General features: G+C 39.8%; 1 protein-coding gene across 1 annotated transcript; it reads left to right on the forward strand.

The window, feature by feature from the left end:
• The first annotated feature begins 1,335 nt into the window (after nt 1-1,335).
• Nucleotides 1,336-4,133, forward strand: LOC122027210 (tubulin beta-3 chain-like). Its single transcript, XM_042586128.1, has 3 exons — nt 1,336-1,876; nt 2,926-3,195; nt 3,326-4,133. Exons 1-3 carry the CDS (start codon nt 1,483-1,485, stop codon nt 3,994-3,996), a joined length of 1,335 nt encoding a protein of 444 aa, XP_042442062.1. The 5' UTR covers nt 1,336-1,482; the 3' UTR covers nt 3,997-4,133.
• Nucleotides 4,134-20,151: the final 16,018 nt, after the last annotated feature.

Below are 20,151 nucleotides of genomic sequence, written 5' to 3' on the forward strand. Positions count from 1 at the left end.
AACACATTTATAGATATAAAAAAATACATGAAAATATATAAAAATAGAAATTTTAATGCCTACAAATTCAGCTTTGACACATTTGGTGGTATACCTATTACATGTGTAAAGGGTTGGATGAGGGTAATTTAAAAGGAGGAATATTTTGGCATGTGTCGAGGGTTGAAGAGAAGGTAATTTAAAGGAAGTGAGAGGTTTTGACACGTGTCATGTATCAAGGGTTGGAGGATGTGTAATTTAAAGGAAAGAAAGATTTTGACTTGTGTCAAGAGTGTGATGAGATAATTTAAAAGGAGGGGAGGTTAGAGGGTAATTTAAAGAGAGAGGAAAGTTATGATATATATCAGAAGTTGTTAAGGGTTTGAGGAGAAGTAATTTAAATGAATGAGAGGTTTTGATATATGTCAAAAATAAAATAAAATAAAATAAAATAAAAATGGATGAAAAAAATAAAAAATAAAACTAATAAAACTAATAAAAATAAAGAAACAAAACTAAATAAAATAAAAAAATATATGAAAATGTATATTAAAAAAGAAATGTTGATTATGAAGATAATTTAAAGGAAGGATCATATTTTGACATAGATTAAAAATTATATAAAATAAAAAAATAAAAATATTTGATGAAAAAATAACAAATAAAATTGATTTTAAAAACTAAATAACAAATAAATAAAATAAAAAAATATAAGTGAAGGAGTTGTTATTTTAAAGGTGAAAAAGGGGTATAAAGATAATTTAGGAGAGGGTGCTGTCAGATGAGGAGGTGGGAAAACAATTTGCTTTCATCAATAAACCTAGAATTGCAAAAGGAAAAGGAATAACAATCTAAAGAGAATGCAACTTACGTTGGATCGAAGGAAAGCCATCTGCACCGACAAGATCAAGGAGAATGAAGAAGAATGCTGAGCCGTTCGATGGGCGGCAGCTTTTCGATCGGATTGGAAGTTTGGGAAGGCGCACAAATTTGACCAGCTTTAAACACCGTCCACTGATGTATGGGTGGGGCTCCACGCACCGTCTGAATTTTTTAATATTTTTTTTTATAAAAGTATTGATATTTTTCTGGCAATTTCCAAAAGATGCCCTAAAGTTTATTGCTCCACCAAAGTCAGATGTTTCACCTAATACCTTCCCTAAAATTAAGAAAAAAATAAATAAGTTTGTAGAATGCTAAAAAATATTTTTAAAAATATATATCGTTTAAAATCTTATTTTTAGAAATTATATAATATATTAAGACATTTTAAAGTAAATGCGAATTGGTAATTATATAAGTTTATAAATAATTTTATTCGTAGATATTATATAAATCTTATGTTTATCTACAGCCTCCTCTGAATTAAAGTGCTTCTGTCAGAAAGTCCCCGATCTAGAGCAGAAAGACGAGCTAATTTCTTGGGTCCACCACTGAATTCTCGCCGACATCCGCGCCGCCACTTCCTCGTCGTCCTCTGTGCCGTTTCCTTCGCGCAGGAAGATGAGGGAGATCCTCCACATCCAAGCGGGACAGTGCGGAAACCAGATCGGGTCCAAGTTCTGGGAAGTCATCTGCGATGAGCACGGCATCAGCAGCACCGGGGCGTACGCCGGCGACTCTGATCTGCAGCTGGAGCGCGTCAGCGTCTACTTCAACGAGGCCACCGGACAGAGGTATGTGCCGCGGGCCGTCTTGGTTGACCTCGAGCCTGGCACCATGGACGCCGTCCGCTCCGGGCCCTTCGGCCGGATCTTTCGCCCCGACAACTTCATCTACGGTCAATCCGGCGCTGGGAACAACTGGGCCAAGGGCCACTACACCGAGGGCGCTGAGCTCGTCGACGCCGTGCTCGATGTCGTGCGCGCCGAGGTCGAGAAGTGCGATTGCTTGCAAGGTTCGAAATTCTTGCCTCCCCAATTCTCCGTGAAAAAAACAAGAGAGGAGAATTTGCAGGAATTCGCAACAGAACTTTACTTTTGAAACTAAATTTTCTGCAAATTGCATGTGTAATTACGTTCCTTGTCATGCTATTCATCTTTAGTTCAAAGCATAGAAAGCTGAATCATTTCCTGATTTCACTAGCTAAATTGGAAGTATCTGTAGATGAGAGAAATTGGCTTACAGGGAACTTCTTTTGTGCATTCCCTTTCTTTAGGCTATGAGATCAACAGGGTTAAAGAACATTTGTCACCAAAATTACAAACTTTTCATGTTTTACTATTGGTGTTCTAATGCAAATCAAAGTTCAGTGGTCAATTATTTTGTCTTTCATTCAAAGAAGAGAGTTTCCGAATTTGCAGACAAACTTCTTTGGGCTAGCATATCATTTTTTTGCTTTCTAAAAGTTAGGTGTTAATTGTATAGTAATTGTATTAATGTGAAAAATATATATATGTATGATGTTATTATTGCTATTCTTAGAGCTATTTGAAGTTTGACAAATCATTTTCCTATTGACATTGATATACATCAAAGGTACTAGATGAACTAACCGATCTTATTCTAAACATACTGCTAGCTCAATAAAAGGATAAAATTCAAATAGTTGGGATAAACAAGAGTTACGATGATGAATTTGGATATTGATTGTGTTGATGCAGTATTGCTTTTTACAAGGCTACAAAGATAACTAATAATCATTTTCAAAAGTTAAGACCAAATATCTCCCAATTTTAGCTACTATTGAAATTCAGAATCGACTCTGGATTAGAAAATTTTGGTTTGTGTGAACTTTTTTTTAAAGATAAATCCTTTTTTCTCTTTAGAAATGTTCATTTACATCCTTTTTCTGAAGAACATAGTCGTTCTCTTTCACTTAATTATTTGGATTAGCCAATTTGAGCTACAATTTGTATTTTGATTTTCATACTGTTTTCAGTTTCATACTCATGATCAATCTGTCACCAGAATTTCACCAGCTACATATACTACTATAACTTACAGGATTCCAGCTATGTCATTCCTTGGGAGGTGGTACTGGATCCGGCATGGGCACTCTCCTTGTCTCAAAGATTCGCGAAGAATATCCTGATCGAATGATGCTCACCTTTTCGGTGTTTCCTTCGCCAAAGGTCTCGGAGACAGTGGTAGAGCCATACAATGCTACTCTTTCAGTGCATCAACTTGTTGAAAATGCCGATGAAAGTATGGTCCTTGACAATGAAGCTCTTTACGACATTTGCTTCCGCACGCTCAAGCTCGCCACACCCAGCTGTAAGTCGACACCTACTTTGTATGTGTTATCACATTCCTATAGTTTGATCGACTTTCTTAAGTACCATTTCTCTTGTAACATCTACTCTTGTTGCATTCTGATATTTTCTTTGATATTTATATCTGCCAGTTGGTGACCTGAATCACCTTATCTCTGCTACCATGAGTGGTGTCACATGCTGTTTAAGGTTTCCTGGTCAGCTGAACTCTGATCTGAGAAAACTCGCAGTGAACTTGATTCCTTTCCCCCGGCTTCACTTCTTCATGGTTGGCTTTGCTCCCTTGACCTCGAGAGGATCGCAGCAGTACCGCGCGCTAACTGTGCCCGAGCTGACACAGCAGATGTGGGATGCTAAGAACATGATGTGTGCTGCCGATCCACGACATGGTCGATACCTTACTGCTTCAGCCGTGTTCCGTGGAAAGATGAGCACAAAGGAAGTGGATGAACAGATGCTCAATATCCAGAGCAAAAATTCCTCCTACTTTGTTGAGTGGATTCCGAACAATGTCAAGTCTAGTGTGTGTGACGTCCCTCCGAAAGGGCTGAAGATGTCGTCGACGTTTATTGGGAACTCAACTGCCATTCAGGAAATGTTCAGCCGAGTCAGCGAGCAGTTCACTCTGATGTTTAGGAGGAAGGCTTTCCTTCACTGGTATACGGGTGAAGGAATGGATGAGATGGAATTCACTGAGGCAGAAAGCAATATGAACGATTTGGTAGCCGAATATCAGCAGTACCAAGACGCGACGGCTCAGGAATACGAAGTGGAATCCGAGGAAGAAGAGTTCGCTGCCTGAAGCTCGAAAACTGCCTGTTGTAGTTGGTTTTGTGAGGTTTGGTGATTGTTTTTATCCATGTTTGTGTGCTATCAACAATGTGCAAGAGGAAGTTGTGAATTGCCAATTCCTGATCATAAAATCTGTTATTTATGTAACTATTGTGATTTGTGGGGTTCTATCAATTAGAATAAAACTATCAGACAAACTGGTCTCTGATAATCCTTTTGTGGCTAGAAACATAAAAATTCTAGTGTTGGGTGCCAGATATCAAGTAGCTCTTGTGCAGCTGACCATGTATTTTAAATAAAAAAAAAAATCTTTAATCATGCATTTTATTTTATCTTTATTTTATTAAAAAAAAACAAATGCTATTAAGTGATCATTCAGAATATTAAAAATTTTAAACTTCTATTTATGCATCTTGATGTTACTAACTTAGCATCTAACTATGCAGGTTTAACTAAATAATTATCCAAATGTCCCTAAATAATTAGCATCTTGTCCCTGTTATATTAATTAGTTGTATTACTAGAGAAAGCGCTCGCATTCCTCGACGAAGAAAGCGCAGGAAATGAAACGATGCCACGCTTCAATCATTGTTAATTTTTTTTAGGACCATGTCACAGGAAAATTACATGGGTGCTGTATTTTCTTATTTAAACCATCAAAAGTTTATTCCTCACAGAAAATACAAAAACAAATTACTGGTTCAACCACAGTGACAGCAGTATTGTTTTGGTTGGTTTTGAACGTTGATACGGAACATTATCAGTGGTCAATGTAAGGTTGATAGTTAAAATAATATAATAGTTAAAGTTAAAATTTAATTTAAGATGAGGTGACAGTCAAAATTAATATATATATTTAAATGAAATATTTTTAATGGGGCTCAGCTTCTTATTTTTTATGGGTATAACTCTTAATATAAATCTGATTAGCCCCAGAGCTGATCGAATCTCCAGGGCTCAACTCCCCACTTCTCATGGATATGGCTCCAACGTAAAACCGATGGCCCCCGAACCGATCGGACCTCCGGAGCTTAGCTCCCCACTTCTTATGGGTATAGCTCCCAGCGTAAATCTGATCAGCCCTAGAGCCAGGCGGATCGCCGAGGCTCAGCTCCCCACTTCTCATAGGCATGACTCCCAGCATAAACTCGATCGGTCCCAGAACTGGTTGGATCTCAAGGATTCAGCTCCCCACTTCTCATAGGCATGACTCCCAGCGTAAACCCAATCGGCCTAGAGCTGGTCAGATCTCCGAGGCTCAGCTCCCCCACTTCTCATGGGCATGGCCCCTAGCGTAAACTAGATTGTGTTAGTTAGAGCCCTAGAGCCAATCATTTGATGATTGTATGGACTCATTGTATCATATTCTTGTATATTAATAAAGGTATTTATTTGGTTATTATACTTATTTGTATTAGTGCCAAATAGACTAAGTATAATAGCGTCCTTGAGTAGAAGGTTCATACTTATATCAATCGATTATTTGAATCGATAGTGAGATGATATAGGAAACACTACTCTAAATCATTCCTAGTCGAGTATTAACATTCAGGGACAATGTTAATGCAATAAGACTAGCATGTAGGTCAGCTCGATGACTTGATCTCACCAGTCATGGATATAGAGATATCAAGCTGACACATGGGTATACATTGGAGAATGTATACTGAATGACCCGCCATGAGAAAGTATCATGAATCGTTATATGAGTGTCATATACTTTCTCATGTGGCTATTAGTATGACTATTAGTCCTTAGACCTGAAGTCACCATGGATCCCTACATAAGGAGTTATTGGTTTCGTCAAACGTCACCCGTAACTGGGTGGACTATAAAGGCGATTATTGGGTATATAACGAATTATGTAGAGGGATGTGAGTGATGTAGATGAGATCTATCACTCCCATATGACGGGAGCGACATCGGTATTCTTGATAGAGTGAGACCACTAAGTGTATGACCATGCCCAAATGAGTCAACATTAGATGTTGAGCTCATTTGATCGAGTGAGTCTACTTGGAGTTCAAGATTTAGATTGATTAGAGGATGACACGGTCTATGCCTCATATTGATCAATCTAGATGTCTAGGATAGAAGGACACTTGTCATTATTTTGTGAGGAGTCACAATTGGTAGTCACAAGGTGATGTCGGATCTCGACATTCTTGTAACTTGGGTAGTAATGATGTGTTGCTAGATACCGCTCATTACTTATGCTCCTAAATGTGTTTAGGGCATTGCCAACGTTACAAGAACCTATAGGGTCACACACTAAGGACAATTAGATGGAGATTAGGTTCATATGATGAACCAAGAGGATTAGATTCATTTGATGAATCAAATTGGATTAAGAGTAATCCTAATTGGGCTAACTTGAGTTGGACTCAAGTTGATTCATGTATTCAATGAGTCTAATTTAGATTATGACTCATTAAATCAACTTAATTTAGTGAATTAGATTCATTATATTAAGTTGGCTTGAATCAAATGGTTAGATTAGATCAACCATGGAAGAGATTTGGTCAAGTTTGACTTGACTTGAGAGGAAGTTTAAAAGTCAAGTTTGTCTTGACTTTATGTCACCTCATTGGTGAGTTGGCATTGATGTGGACCAATGATGATGCATCACATCATCATGGTTGCCACCTCATGAAAGTTACAAAGCCATTTTCTTAATAACTTCACATTAATTGCATTTAATGGGGAGTTACACAAGGGAAGTGGCCGGCCACTTTGGTTTTGAATGTGAAATTCATTTTTCATTCAAGTGGGTATCTTCTTCCTCAAGCTCTCCCTCTCCCTCTCCTCTTTGCTTGGCCGAATCTCACCAAGGTGCTAGCACACCTTTTGTGTGAGGTTTCTCCACCTACGTGTCCGTGTGGATACTTCTAGAGGACCGACACTTGACGGTCTTGAGATCTGGCAACTCCTTGGAAGAGCGGGAACGCGAAAGGGCACACAACAAGGGTAAAGTTCTCAACACATAGATCTAGGAGTAGATCTAAAGATTTCGAAACTCGTATTTGTATTTCGTTCGATTTTCCTTGCACGGATCTACGGCTTTGGGTGATTCGGGGTTTCCACGACGCGAAAAGCGGTTTTCGCGGCCCGAAAAACCCAACAGATTGACCCCAGAGCTGGTCGAATCTTCGGGACTCAGCTCTCCACTTCTCGTGGGCATGACTCCTAGCGTAAACCCAATCGACCCCAGAGCTGGTTGGACCTCCGGAGCTCAACTCCCCACTTCTCATGGGCATGACTCCTAGCATAATCTCGATTAACCCCAAAGTTAGTCAGACCTCTGGGGCTCAGCTACCTACTTCTCATGGGCATGACTTCCAGCATAAACTCGATCACCCCCAGAGCCAATCAGACTCCCTCTAGGAGACAACATTGTCAGAGAATAATGGCTACTCACCATAGAATATTCCACTACTTTGACATATATATGTAACGAAACCTTCCTCTGCATAGGGAAAGGTTGTTGTACATCCTCCACCACCCGACATATTCTGACACCGGGCATTCTTTGACGCTTCATTATTGCGAAAGTTATGAGAGGCTGTACAAAAAGGGGTCATCTCCGTTGGCCAGGTACGAGCACGCATGCACACATGTATCCACACTACTATTCTACTGTTCATCTTCTTCTCCATTTTTCATCAGGACTACGATTCTGACTTGCGCATCAGAGTGCCTGTGCTATAGATCCCCAGTGAAGGCCGGTCAAATCTGAGGAGTTGTAACTCTTGAATAAAAGTAGTAATGAAGGCAATCATGGGGGCATGGAGATAATGGTCGGGGTTACTGGGATCATGAGAACGTGGAGATAATGGGGTTAGTGGGATTATGGGGAAATACAGATAAGGGGGTTAGTGAGAGATCAAAACTTCACCCCTATAAATAATCATATACACACCTATCTAAGGAAAATTTTCTTAGTAAGAGAAGACTAGAAGACATATTCGTGGCATAATTATTTTGGCAAAGAAGGAGAAGTTATTGCCATATCAATTTCTAAGAAGTGTTGTAAGTGGGTTTATTATATAAATTATAAGTTCCAAAAATGATAATTTTATTTTCTAAAATTTATTTTATTTCTCTAATGTTATTTTCGATTGTTCATTACTAGATTTTGAACACTAAATTACTAATGAACTAAATGGTAGAGATACGTATTCTGAATATTATTAATTACTGAATTATTACTGATTACCGACCTTTCCTCTAGGAGGGATAATTCTATAGGACTGATATTAGTTTAAGCCACGAGGGAAATGATTTAATTTTAGTGCCTAAGTAACATTTGTGTTGAGATTATTATTATTTTACTACTGAAAAACTACTATTTTAAAAAACTACAGTGATCCTGTCCGAATACTAGGGAAATAGTCCACTGGCTCTGGTGTATGATTTATTGACTAGTGGATGACTTCTTTAGCTTGAAATGAAATTTTCCTCTGATCCTGTGCACAGGTAGATGATCCAATAAAATGTTAGTGACCAAAGATCAGGGAAGGGGTCCCTGACAATGTCCTCCAACGCTCAAATCAGTACTATACTGGATGAAAGAATGACGAACAGAAGAGAAAGTGTTTATGCGAGCGTAAGGTGTAGATGATGCTAATTGCGTACCTTGCCAATGGAGAGGACCTCCTTTTATATACCACCTCTCATAACCTCAGTAATCATGAGAAATCTCAAGTTGTCAGAGTTTGTTAGGTGATAAAAAGTGTGCAATCTGAACCTCTCGGAATGATTATACGAGGAATTTTTTGTTTATCCATTGATGTACCATCTTTTGTCGTTTATACTTCGTGCCATTACTGAGGCGATTAGAGAAATATGTTGTCATGATTAGCTGGCTTATGAGAGACATAATAATCCTCAAAGAAAGCTTCAAAAGAATATTCCTTGATAAATTCTGGTAATCTATGATAATATTGTCAAGAATTGTCTACTGAGTATATCTCGGTTGATCTCTGGGGTCAACCTTATTTATGCCTGTCTTTGTATTAATTTGTTTGGTCGTGTATTAAACACCATAAAAATTTATTCAGAGACTGATATGATGTCCAAAGTATGGTAAGAACTCATTTGAGAGACCATATGATTAACTGTATATTAAAACAACATTCAAGAGGCGATGTGATATCAAGTAATTTTAGACCCGACCAACCTTTGCTTGGCCGAACATTCATGTAAATCCTCTAGAGGGCAGGTGCCTCTAAGTCCGATCAAGTTTTGCCCGCCCAAGTGTATATTGAGAACTTTATGAGGTTGAGTGTTCTTAAGTCCGACCGACTTTTACCCGACCGGGCAGATACAGAGGAACTTATGTTCGACCAGCCTTCATCTGACCGATCGAATATTTAAGAGCTTTATAAGGCTAAAGGTGTTAAGCCCGGCCGGCTTTTGCACGTCAGGTCTTTTTCCGCCCGTGTGGGTATTGAGGACTTTATGAGGCTAAGGGTGCTAAATCGGTCGACCTTTCTTCACCCGTGTGGGTATTGAGGACTTTATGAGAGGCTTAGGGTGCTAAACCCGACCGGCCTTTGCTCGGTCGACCTTTTTCCGCTCGCTTGAGTATTGAGGACTTTATGAGGCTATGGATGCTAAGCCCGACCGGCCTTTGTCCGACTAGCCTTTTTACGCTCGCCTGTGTATTGAGCATTTTATGAGGCTAAGGGTGCTAAGCCCGGGCGACCTTTGATTGACCGGGCATACACAGAGAGTCTTAAGTATCTTGAGCCCGACCAACCTGTCATCTGACTGTGTGAGTATAAAGAGTTTTTAGAAGGCTTAAGTGCTTAGGGCTTGGATGACCTTTCATCCAACCGAGCTTCCTTGAACTCGACAGGTCATTTACTGGCCGAGCGCATTATCTCTTTAGTTTCAGAGTAAAACCCTAGAGTCATTATATTCGACTAAGTTCATAGTCAGTCATCTTTATCCGAACGTCCTATTGTAGGGTCGCACAGGCAAGCCCTGAGAACTTTGAGGCTGGGCGATCAACAAAACCAAGTGTAGAAGACCCCTCTATCCTGACTTTGATCGTCATATCATCTTGACTTTGACTACAACGTCATCTCCTGAATTCGCTTGTTATAACCCGTATCATACAGTATTTGTGTTTTATCCCTCGCTTGTTGAGTGACTTCCAAATTACTCACTCTTTACAATCCGTTTCAGTTAGAGATGAAATTGGAACCGAGAATGAGATTGAGGATCAAGAGTAAGTCGAGTTCTGAGGATGGTGAATCCATTCTAATTACTGACAGGAAGATTAGAATTCAGCTATAATAATGAGCTATTGATTTAAGTGAATATAATTTAATTCGTTCGAATGGTGAAAATAGTGTATCGTTTATTTTGGGAATGAAAAGACTGATTTTCTTTGGTAATTATTATACTACTGAGTCTGGTTGTTTTTTAATCTTGGATTTGAAATCAACACCGATGTTAGTCGTCGGTCGCGGAGCATGACACCTCCCTGTTCTTGCTTTAACATTCATGTTTGCTATCTTTGTGAGATGCACAGGTCCGCGGTTTCCAACTCCAGGTCCTTCCACTGTCGACAATCTTGCTCTCTTACTGGTCGTTTATCCATTCAGTTTTCGGACGAGATCACATATAAATCTTTCTCATCTTTCGATAATATTTCTCGGATCCGATTAAGTCGAGCTCGGGTCAAGCCAAGCCAAGCTCAGGTCTTGTCAAATTGTGTTTGGGTCAAGTCTGCCCTTGATATAAGACATCAAGTAAATTCTGTTCGAGTTGCATCTAAGTTTGGCCCGTTCAAATTGAAACTTTGATTTCGACTTAGCAGTTGCTGAGGCGCCGATCAGCAAGAGAGGTATCTGTCAGTATGGAAATCCTGTCATCCTTTCTCTCTCTATTTAAAAGTAATATGTGTTGGGAATAAACCCGTTACAATCTTGTTGTGATCGTCTCAGAAGCTCTGTTTCACGCTTCTGAGTCCATACCAAATGCACAAGTACTTACAATCAAGAAGGTTTGAGCAGATAATCTCAAACTGTCGACTCTATTGAGTCGATCCAAGCGCCAAGTAGGTGAGTCGCGGACACCGTGAGTTGTCGAGCAGCGCCAAGTTGCTACCGAGAGTTGTTGACAGGATGTCAGGAGCTGCAACACGAACTCAAAGTGGATGCCGAGTCCAGCAGAGCGCTGTCTCCTTAAAACAGATTCGGCCCCTCCACGGTACTCAGAGGATTAGGTGGACGTCTGTCTCCCAGGATAAAACGGCAGGATCACGAGCACAACCGAGCACTGGTTGTCGTGACGATCTGAACTAGATCCGAAAACTATCACTATTTCTGTTGAGCAAGGAAAAATACCCAACAGAAGGGAAGAAAACATGGGGATTCAAGGAGGACAAAGCTCACATTACTTGAGTTTTTTCTCTCCTTTTTCTTTCTTTTTCTCTCTGCCTTTTGCTTCTCTGCTCAAGGTCTTATATAGACCTCTGTGGCCTTTTGATCTGCTTGCAAACTCGTTGCAAGCACAATGAGCAAGCCACGTTGTGGCTTGCATTCTTGCCAGCAAGCCACAACGTGGCTTGCATGCTTGCCAGCAAGCCACAACGTGGCTTGCTTGCAAGCTTGCCACGTGTTGTGGCTTGCTTGCAAGCTTGCCACGTGGCGAGCAGGCAAGCTTGCCACGTGGCGTGCAGGTAAGCGGACGACCTTCCTTGTCTTGTATGCTGACCAACAAGTTGTCTGACTGATGTTACAAATAATGGGGTTCACAAAAAGACCCTTCGGGTTGATGTCATCCGGGCCCTGGATTTCCAACCCCCTTTGTTCCGAATCAGTCGGAAAGCCTTGCTTTCTATCGTTGTGGGACTACAACCCACACGTCGCGTTTTCATTCAATTTTTTCAACAATCCCCCACATGAATGAAAACAAGGATTTGTGATAGTTTTCGACAGTTGAGTCGAGTATAGGATAGGTAAGTGTTACCCTTTGAACCTTCCCTTGTAAACTCTGTTTGCTCACTGGCTGATTAGTAGACGTGATGTCTTTGAACTGTTCGGCCGTTGGTGTAAGCATAGACAGATCTTACCCAAGACTCTCCCTGATATAGCTCAGGTCTTATGAGTGTGTTCGTTCTTGGCCATGAACACGCCTGGTTCTGTGAGAAGCTCTCAGAATTGTGCCTCCAATTCTCTTCGAAGCGGCCCCACTTCTTTCTCACATAGGTGATCCCTCAAGAGTTACCATCTACTCTTTTTTGATCATTAAAAGCCCATCGGCTTATCCTGGTCTCGTCACTGTTTCATGGGGCTTCCCCTACAGTGTGTCTAGTCAGTGCAGATTAGTTGTCCCTTTGAACCTAGTTCTTGGGATCTCCAGTCAGCATAGGTTGGGTGTCCTCTGTACTGATCGCTGATAACGACATCAAGCCCATTCCTTGTGATGAGCTTGCAACTAACTCTCGATTTAACCCTTTGGTTAGCGGATCCGCTAGGTTATCTTTTGACTTCACATAGTCAACATTGATAACTCCAGTTGAGAGTAGTTGTCTAATGGTATTATGTCTACGACGTATATGTCTAGACTTACCATTATACAGATGGCTCTGTGCCCGACCAATTGTTGATTGACTATCGCAATGTATGCAAATTGCCGGCACAGGTTTTGGCCATCGTGGAATATCTTCTAAGAATTGTCGTAGTCATTCAGCCTCTTCACCACATTTGTCAAGAGCTACAAACTCATATTCCATCGTGGATCTGGTTATTACGGTTTGCTTAGAAGATTTCCAGGAAATTGCTGCACCAGCTAGAGTGAAGACATATCCACTCGTAGACTTAGAGTCTTGTATATCATATATCCAACTTGCATCGCTGTATCCTCCGATCACAGTAGGATATCTTGTATAATGCAGTCCATATTCACGAGTGTACCTTAAGTACCTCAGTACTCTTGTTATCCCTTTCCAGTGCTCAATACTGGGATTACTCGTGTATCTGCTCAGTCTGCTTATTGCGTAGGCTAAGTCTGGTCGTGTACAACTCATCAAGTACATCAGACTTCCAATCACTCGAGAGTATTCTATCTGCAAGATACTTTCACCTCGATTTTTCGATAGATGTTGACTCGTATCTAATGGCGTTCGTGCCAACGCAGTATCACCCTTGGTGAATTTCTCAAGAATCTTGTCCACGTAATGGGACTGATTAAGAACAAGTCCTTCTGTCGTTCTAAGAATTTTGATTCCTAGAATTACATCAGCTAGGCCCATGTCTTTCATGTCAAATCTTAAGTTCAACATGTCTTTAGTGGATTTGATTATCTTATCATTACTCCCAATGATAAGTATGTCATCTACATAGAGGCACAAGATGACATAGGCATTCTCTGTGGCTCTCATGTAGACACATTTATCACATTCATTGATCTTGAATCCACATTCCTTCATGGCATTATCAAATTTTTCATGCCACTGCTTTGGTGCTTGTTTCAAGCCATATAATGACTTCACTAATCTACAGACCTTGTTTTTCTGTCCTGGTACAGAAAATCCTTCAGGTTGGTCCATATAGATTTCCTCTTCTAAATTCCCGTTTAGAAAGGCTGTCTTTACATCCATTTGATGTATTTCGAGATTCCATAGAGCGGCGATAGCTAACAATACTCTAATGGAAGTTATTCTCGATACCGGAGAATATGTATCGAAGTAATCAAGGCCTTCTCGTTGTCGATATCCTTTGATTACCAATCTGGCCTTGTATTTATCGATTGTGCCATCTGATTTCATTTTCTTCTTGAAAATCCATTTGCAACCTAATGGTTTACTTCCCGGAGGAAGATCCACGAGTTCCCAAGTGTGATTTTGCAAGATAGATTCTATCTCAGATGCAATTGTCTCTTTCCAGTGAGGGCCATCAGACGAGCTTACTGCTTCTGAGTAACTCCGGGGCTCACTTTCCAGCATGAAAGTGATAAAATCCGATCCATAGGATTTTTCTACTCGAGCTCGTTTACTCCGTCTAAGCTCAACCTTCACTGGTTCAGCATCTTTTTCTTTGTCTTGTGTTTCATATGCCCGTTTTGAGGAGCTAGCATCCTCTCGGGTCTTAAAAGGAAATACATGCTCAAAAAATGAGGCATTTCTTGATTCGATTATTGAGTTCTTGTGTATCTCCGGTATGTGTGACTCAAACACACAAAATCTATACGCAGAGCTGTTTTGTGCATATCCAATAAATATGCAATCAATAGTCTTTGGTCCTATCTTAATCCTTTTCGGATCAGGCACCAACACTTTGGCAAGACACCCCCACATTCGTAAATATTTGTAGGACGGTTGTCTTCCATTCCACAACTCATAAGGGCTCTTATCTATTTTCTTCCGGGGCACCTTATTTAAAAGGTAATTAGCTGTTAACACAGCTTCCCCCCACATGGACTCTGGCAATCTAGAGCTTAAGAGAAGAGCATTCATCATCTCCTTAAGAGTTCGGTTCTTTCGCTCAGCAACTCCATTTTGCTGAGGAGTATAAGGAGCTGTTGTTTCGTGTCTGATCCCATGTTCAGCACACAACTCAGCGAACGGTGACACATATTCGCCGCCTCGGTCACTTCGAACCACCTTAATCTTCCTATTAAGCTGGTTTTCAACCTCATTCTTATAGAGAGCAAATTTCTCTATAGCTTCATCCTTACTTTTGAGAAGATACACATAACAGTATTTTGTGTTATCATCTACAAAAGTGATGAAATATTTATTACCACCACGTGTTGGAGTACCTTTTAGGTCGCACACATCAGTGTGGATTAGGTCAAGTGGTTCATTACTTCTTACAATATGTTGAAAGGATGACCTTGTCATTTTTGCTTCAACACAAATCTCACACTTGTGTTTTGGGTCAAGGTGGAATGTAGGTATGCTTTGCATGTTTATTAATCTACGCAACACATCGTAGTTAACATGTCCTAGTCTACCATGCCACAAACACGAAGACTCAAGCATATAAGTGGAAGAGCTTTCATTTTTATTTATCTCGGGCCTAATGGCCATTACATTGAGCTTAAACAGCCCATCAGATACATAGCCTCTTCCTATAAACACTCCATGTTTGGACAATACAACTCTGTCCGACTCAAAAACAATGCGAAAGCCATGCTTGCTCAGAAGTGATCCGGACACTAGATTCTTCCGAATCTCCGGAACGTACAACACATTGTTCAGAGTGAGGTCCTTGCCCGAGGTCATCTTCAGCACCACCTTTCCTTGGCCTATGACGTCCGAGGTTGCTGAGTTCCCCATGAACAGTTTATCTCCAGTAACTTCTTCGAAGTTGTGGAGCAGCTCTTTGTTGCAGCACACATGTCTGGTGGCTCCAGTATCAATCCACCATTGCCGAGGATTGGAACCTATTAGGTTCACTTCAGAAATCATGGCGCAGAGATCCATATCCTGTTCTCCCGCCAGGTTGGCCTCAGGTTTTTTCTTCTTTGGCCTTTTACAATCTGAAGCCTTGTGACCCATACGATCACAATTGTAGCATTTCCCTAAGAACTTCTTTTTCATGTTTTGTCCTTTGGGTTGCGTCGTGGAAGATTTTGGATGCTTCCGTTTTGAGCTTTGTCCGTGCTCAACAACATTGGCTTTTACAGTAGCCTGAGAGAACAGTTTTCTCTCCGAATTCTTGTTGTCTTCTTCTATACGAAGGCGAACAACAAGTTCCTCCAGGTTCATTTCCTTCCGCTTGTGCTTCAGATAATTCTTGAAGTCCTTCCAGCCAGTTGGTAGCTTTTCAATGATAGCTGCCACTTGGAAGGTTTCGCTCAGAGTCATACCTTCTGAGTGAATTTCTTGTAAGAGTACTTGAAGCTCCTGGACTTGACTGATTACAGACTTCGAGTCACTCATCTTATATTCCAGGAAACGACCAACAATAAACTTTTTGGCCCCAGCATCCTCCGATTTATATTTCTTGTCCAGAGATTCCCACAGTTCCTTTGCCGTTTTTATCTCACAATACACAAGATAGAGTGAGTCGGCAAGATTGTTAAGGATGTAGTTTCGACAAAGGAACTCAGACTCGTTCCATTTGTCGAGCAGAAGGAGGGTGTTCACCTCATCTACACCCTTAACAACCTTGGGAATTTCCTCGGTCAAGATACGTGCCAGACCTAGCGTGGTTAAGTAGAAGAACATCTTCTGCTGCCACCGCTTGAAATTCACTCCTGTGAATTTTTCTGGCTTTTCCCCGTGATTGATTGGCACATTCCCAATCGGGGCGGAGGAGGCCGGCACATGTTGAGCCTGTTGCATCTCAACATTTTCTGCCGCCATCGTAACAGAACGAATCTGTTTTAAGTTTTGTTGGGAATAAACCCGTTACAATCTTGTTGTGATCGTCTCAGAAGCTCTGTTTCACGCTTCTGAGTCCATACCAAATGCACAAGTACTTACAATCAAGAAGGTTTGAGCAGATAATCTCAAACTGTCGACTCTATTGAGTCGATCCAAGCGCCAAGTAGGTGAGTCGCGGACACCGTGAGTTGTCGAGCAGCGCCAAGTTGCTACCGAGAGTTGTTGACAGGATGTCAGGAGCTGCAACACGAACTCAAAGTGGATGCCGAGTCCAGCAGAGCGCTGTCTCCTTAAAACAGATTCGGCCCCTCCACGGTACTCAGAGGATTAGGTGGACGTCTGTCTCCCAGGATAAAACGGCAGGATCACGAGCACAACCGAGCACTGGTTGTCGTGACGATCTGAACTAGATCCGAAAACTATCACTATTTCTGTTGAGCAAGGAAAAATACCCAACAGAAGGGAAGAAAACATGGGGATTCAAGGAGGACAAAGCTCACATTACTTGAGTTTTTTCTCTCCTTTTTCTTTCTTTTTCTCTCTGCCTTTTGCTTCTCTGCTCAAGGTCTTATATAGACCTCTGTGGCCTTTTGATCTGCTTGCAAACTCGTTGCAAGCACAATGAGCAAGCCACGTTGTGGCTTGCATTCTTGCCAGCAAGCCACAACGTGGCTTGCATGCTTGCCAAAAATGCCAGCAAGCTGTGGCTTGCTTGCAAGCTTGCCACGTGTTGTGGCTTGCTTGCAAGCTTGCCACGTGGCGAGCAGGCAAGCTTGCCACGTGGCGTGCAGGTAAGCGGATGACCTTCCTTGTCTTGTATGCTGACCAACAAGTTGTCTGACTGATGTTACAAATAATGGGGTTCACAAAAAGACCCTTCGGGTTGATGTCATCCGGGCCCTGGATTTCCAACCCCCTTTGTTCCGAATCAGTCGGAAAGCCTTGCTTTCTATCGTTGTGGGACTACAACCCACACGTCACGTTTTCATTCAATTTTTTCAACAATATGTTGCAACATCAAAACAAGCAATTTAATTATTACTATTCCATTTTCTCTATTTTTCTTTGAGATTTGACTTAATGAGCTTTGAAATAAAAGACTCACCTTGACCCCTTCTAACATCCTCCTTGAATCTTTCCGGACCTCTATCTGAAAATTCTTCTGGTGCTCAACAGTTGGAAGCCTACCTCCTAACGATAATCAGCCTCCTTAGAAATCATCCTGACAACAACCGACTTCGAAAGAAGTAAGTCATCTTGACAACAACCAACCTCATTGAAGTCCGACCTGCTGACCTATAGAGCAGAACCGACCTCCCAACTTGAAGAAAATCGACTCCATTGGTATCCAACCGGCCAAAAGTAATCCTTTAATCTCGGACCGATTCGGGTTCTAAAAGCTTAGTGAGTGTTGTCAGTTTTGGTCCACTGAATTAAAAGAGTTGGAAAATAAAACTAGCTAGATGGATAGAAATTCCAGTTTGTTTTGTCTCTTTGCCCCAGGCGAATATTAAAACTAGCTACAGGCTGCAGCACTCCGCTGCCACTACAAATTATTCGATGAGACAAACGAAGCTCACGGGCATTAAAATCGCAATGCCTCCGTCACAGGTTGCGCCATTACCAAACAAGTTAAAGCACTGCCCACCAAATCTCAGAAGTGGACTGGACCGACCTTTCATCCCCAACGGCTCCCTGCAGCAACATGCCACCATTTCTATTGATCGGATTTTAATTTGGCAAGAGAGGAGAGAGAGAAGAGTATTAATGAGATGGGGCTGTTGCGTCAGTGTTGCTTGGTCTTTGAGCAGCAGAGGTATGTATGTGTATCCACACAATTTCTTTTCACTCCCACACTTTCTCTGTTTTTCATTTTTTACCCATATAGTTTAAAATATTATAGTTTGTCATTCATAATTTATAAATTAATTAAAATAACCTCTGGCCCTAAAATCAAAAATATATATATATATATATATATATATATATATATATATATATGAATTTGCTATGTTGCGAATTTTATGCCACGCAACCCTGCGGACCTAGGGCACTTGAAGTCAATCAAGAATGTTTTATTTATTTATTTATTTTTATTTTACGATATATTATATTTATTTAGAATTCAAAATTTTAGAATTTAGGAATTATGTTATAATAAGTTTTAGTGAATAAGATTTTCCTTTTAGGGTTCAGACTTCTCTCTTAGATTATAATTTTTAAAATTAAAAATTTTAAATACTTACGGAGTATATTATATATAATTAGAGTTTACGATTTTAGGATTTAAGGGTTAAGTTATAATAAATTTAAGCTACTAGATTCCCCTTCAGGGTTTAGACTTTCTTTTTTGGTTATAGTGTTTAAGATTAAAAATTTTAGATTCTCACGGAGTACAGTACTTCTCTTTAAGAAAATATTAATTTAAAAAAAATGAATCAGGATATTGTAGCGTGTCTGTAGCAGAGTAGGATTATATATATATAATTTCTATGGATATCATTTTAGATTTGATATTACCTAGTTAAACTTTTTTTAATATATATATATATTATTAATGCCAAAATGCTGCCAACAAAATCTTGAGAATTTTTTTAAAATAGTTAATTATCAGAGTTATTTTGATAATTTATTAGTTAAAAAATTAATTAGAATAAAAATAATATATTTTTGATTAAAAATTAAAAAGATGTTCTTAGTTATTGTTATCTCCTTCTCAAAAAGAAGAGTCTTTTACCATATTTTTTTTTAAAAAAATAGCTTTATATATATATATATAATATCAAATTGATTAAAATTATTTAAATTTAATTAAAATCATTTTAGTATTGAAAAAATTATTTAAAACTATTTAAGCAGCATTGGAACATGTATTCAATAGCTATTATAATAGTTTTAAAATAATTTTAATTAAATTAATAAAAAAAATAATACAAAAGTGGTCATTATACAATATATATTTTTTTTAACTAAATTGAACTGTTTTATTTTAACATATTATAGCATCTACTAATTATATATTAGATTAAGAGTATTTTTGGCACTGAAAATATGGTGAAACACTCTATTATGTTTTTTAGCAAAAAAAACCTTTTTAATTTTTGTCTTATATTTTGTTCGTAGTTTTGTAATATTTTAAATAATGAAATGTAAAATAAAAAACAGATAAAATATATAAGAGCAAAATAAAATTTAATTGTTTGTTCCTTTTGACAAGCGAGCGTTCAGCGCTCCACCACCCCCGTGTTATTGTCTGTGGAGCCCAATCTCGTCGTTTTAGCCTGCTAGATTCTGCCGTCTATCCAAGATTTTGGACCAATCCAGTCCTGGAATTCGAGCAGTTGCAATCAACCTGAGTAAGTAATCTTTATGATCACGCGGAAACGGTTCTGAAACTGATTTGAATCTTGCAGGGAAGCACAGATTAGTGATGTTAATGCTGAACCCAATTGCACAGTGACGACGGCTCCTCCCTGGTTGATGGATCGATACACGACCACCCAAGTGGTGCAGGCTTTTGAGTCCAAACGTTCAGAACGTTGGAGAGAGAATCTTGCAGGGAAAGCGAGAGGTCATACACGCCAGGGGAAAATTCTCGGTTTAGTCCCAAATCATTTGGTTGTTTCCCGGTTCAGTCCCTGATCTTATTTGTGACCTGATTTAGTCTCATTTCTTTTTTATTTTTTACCCATTTGATCTTTCCGTCAACTAATAGTTAAAGCCCAGACTAAAAACCCTAATGCCTCTTTAGAGAAATTGATCCTCCTCCTCAAATCGTCATCTTCGGCGCTACCTCTCACCATCCAAGATCTGCTC

This window comes from Zingiber officinale, chromosome 10A (genome assembly GCF_018446385.1).
Source record: "Zingiber officinale cultivar Zhangliang chromosome 10A, Zo_v1.1, whole genome shotgun sequence".
In the NCBI taxonomy this organism is placed as follows: domain Eukaryota; kingdom Viridiplantae; phylum Streptophyta; class Magnoliopsida; order Zingiberales; family Zingiberaceae; genus Zingiber; species Zingiber officinale.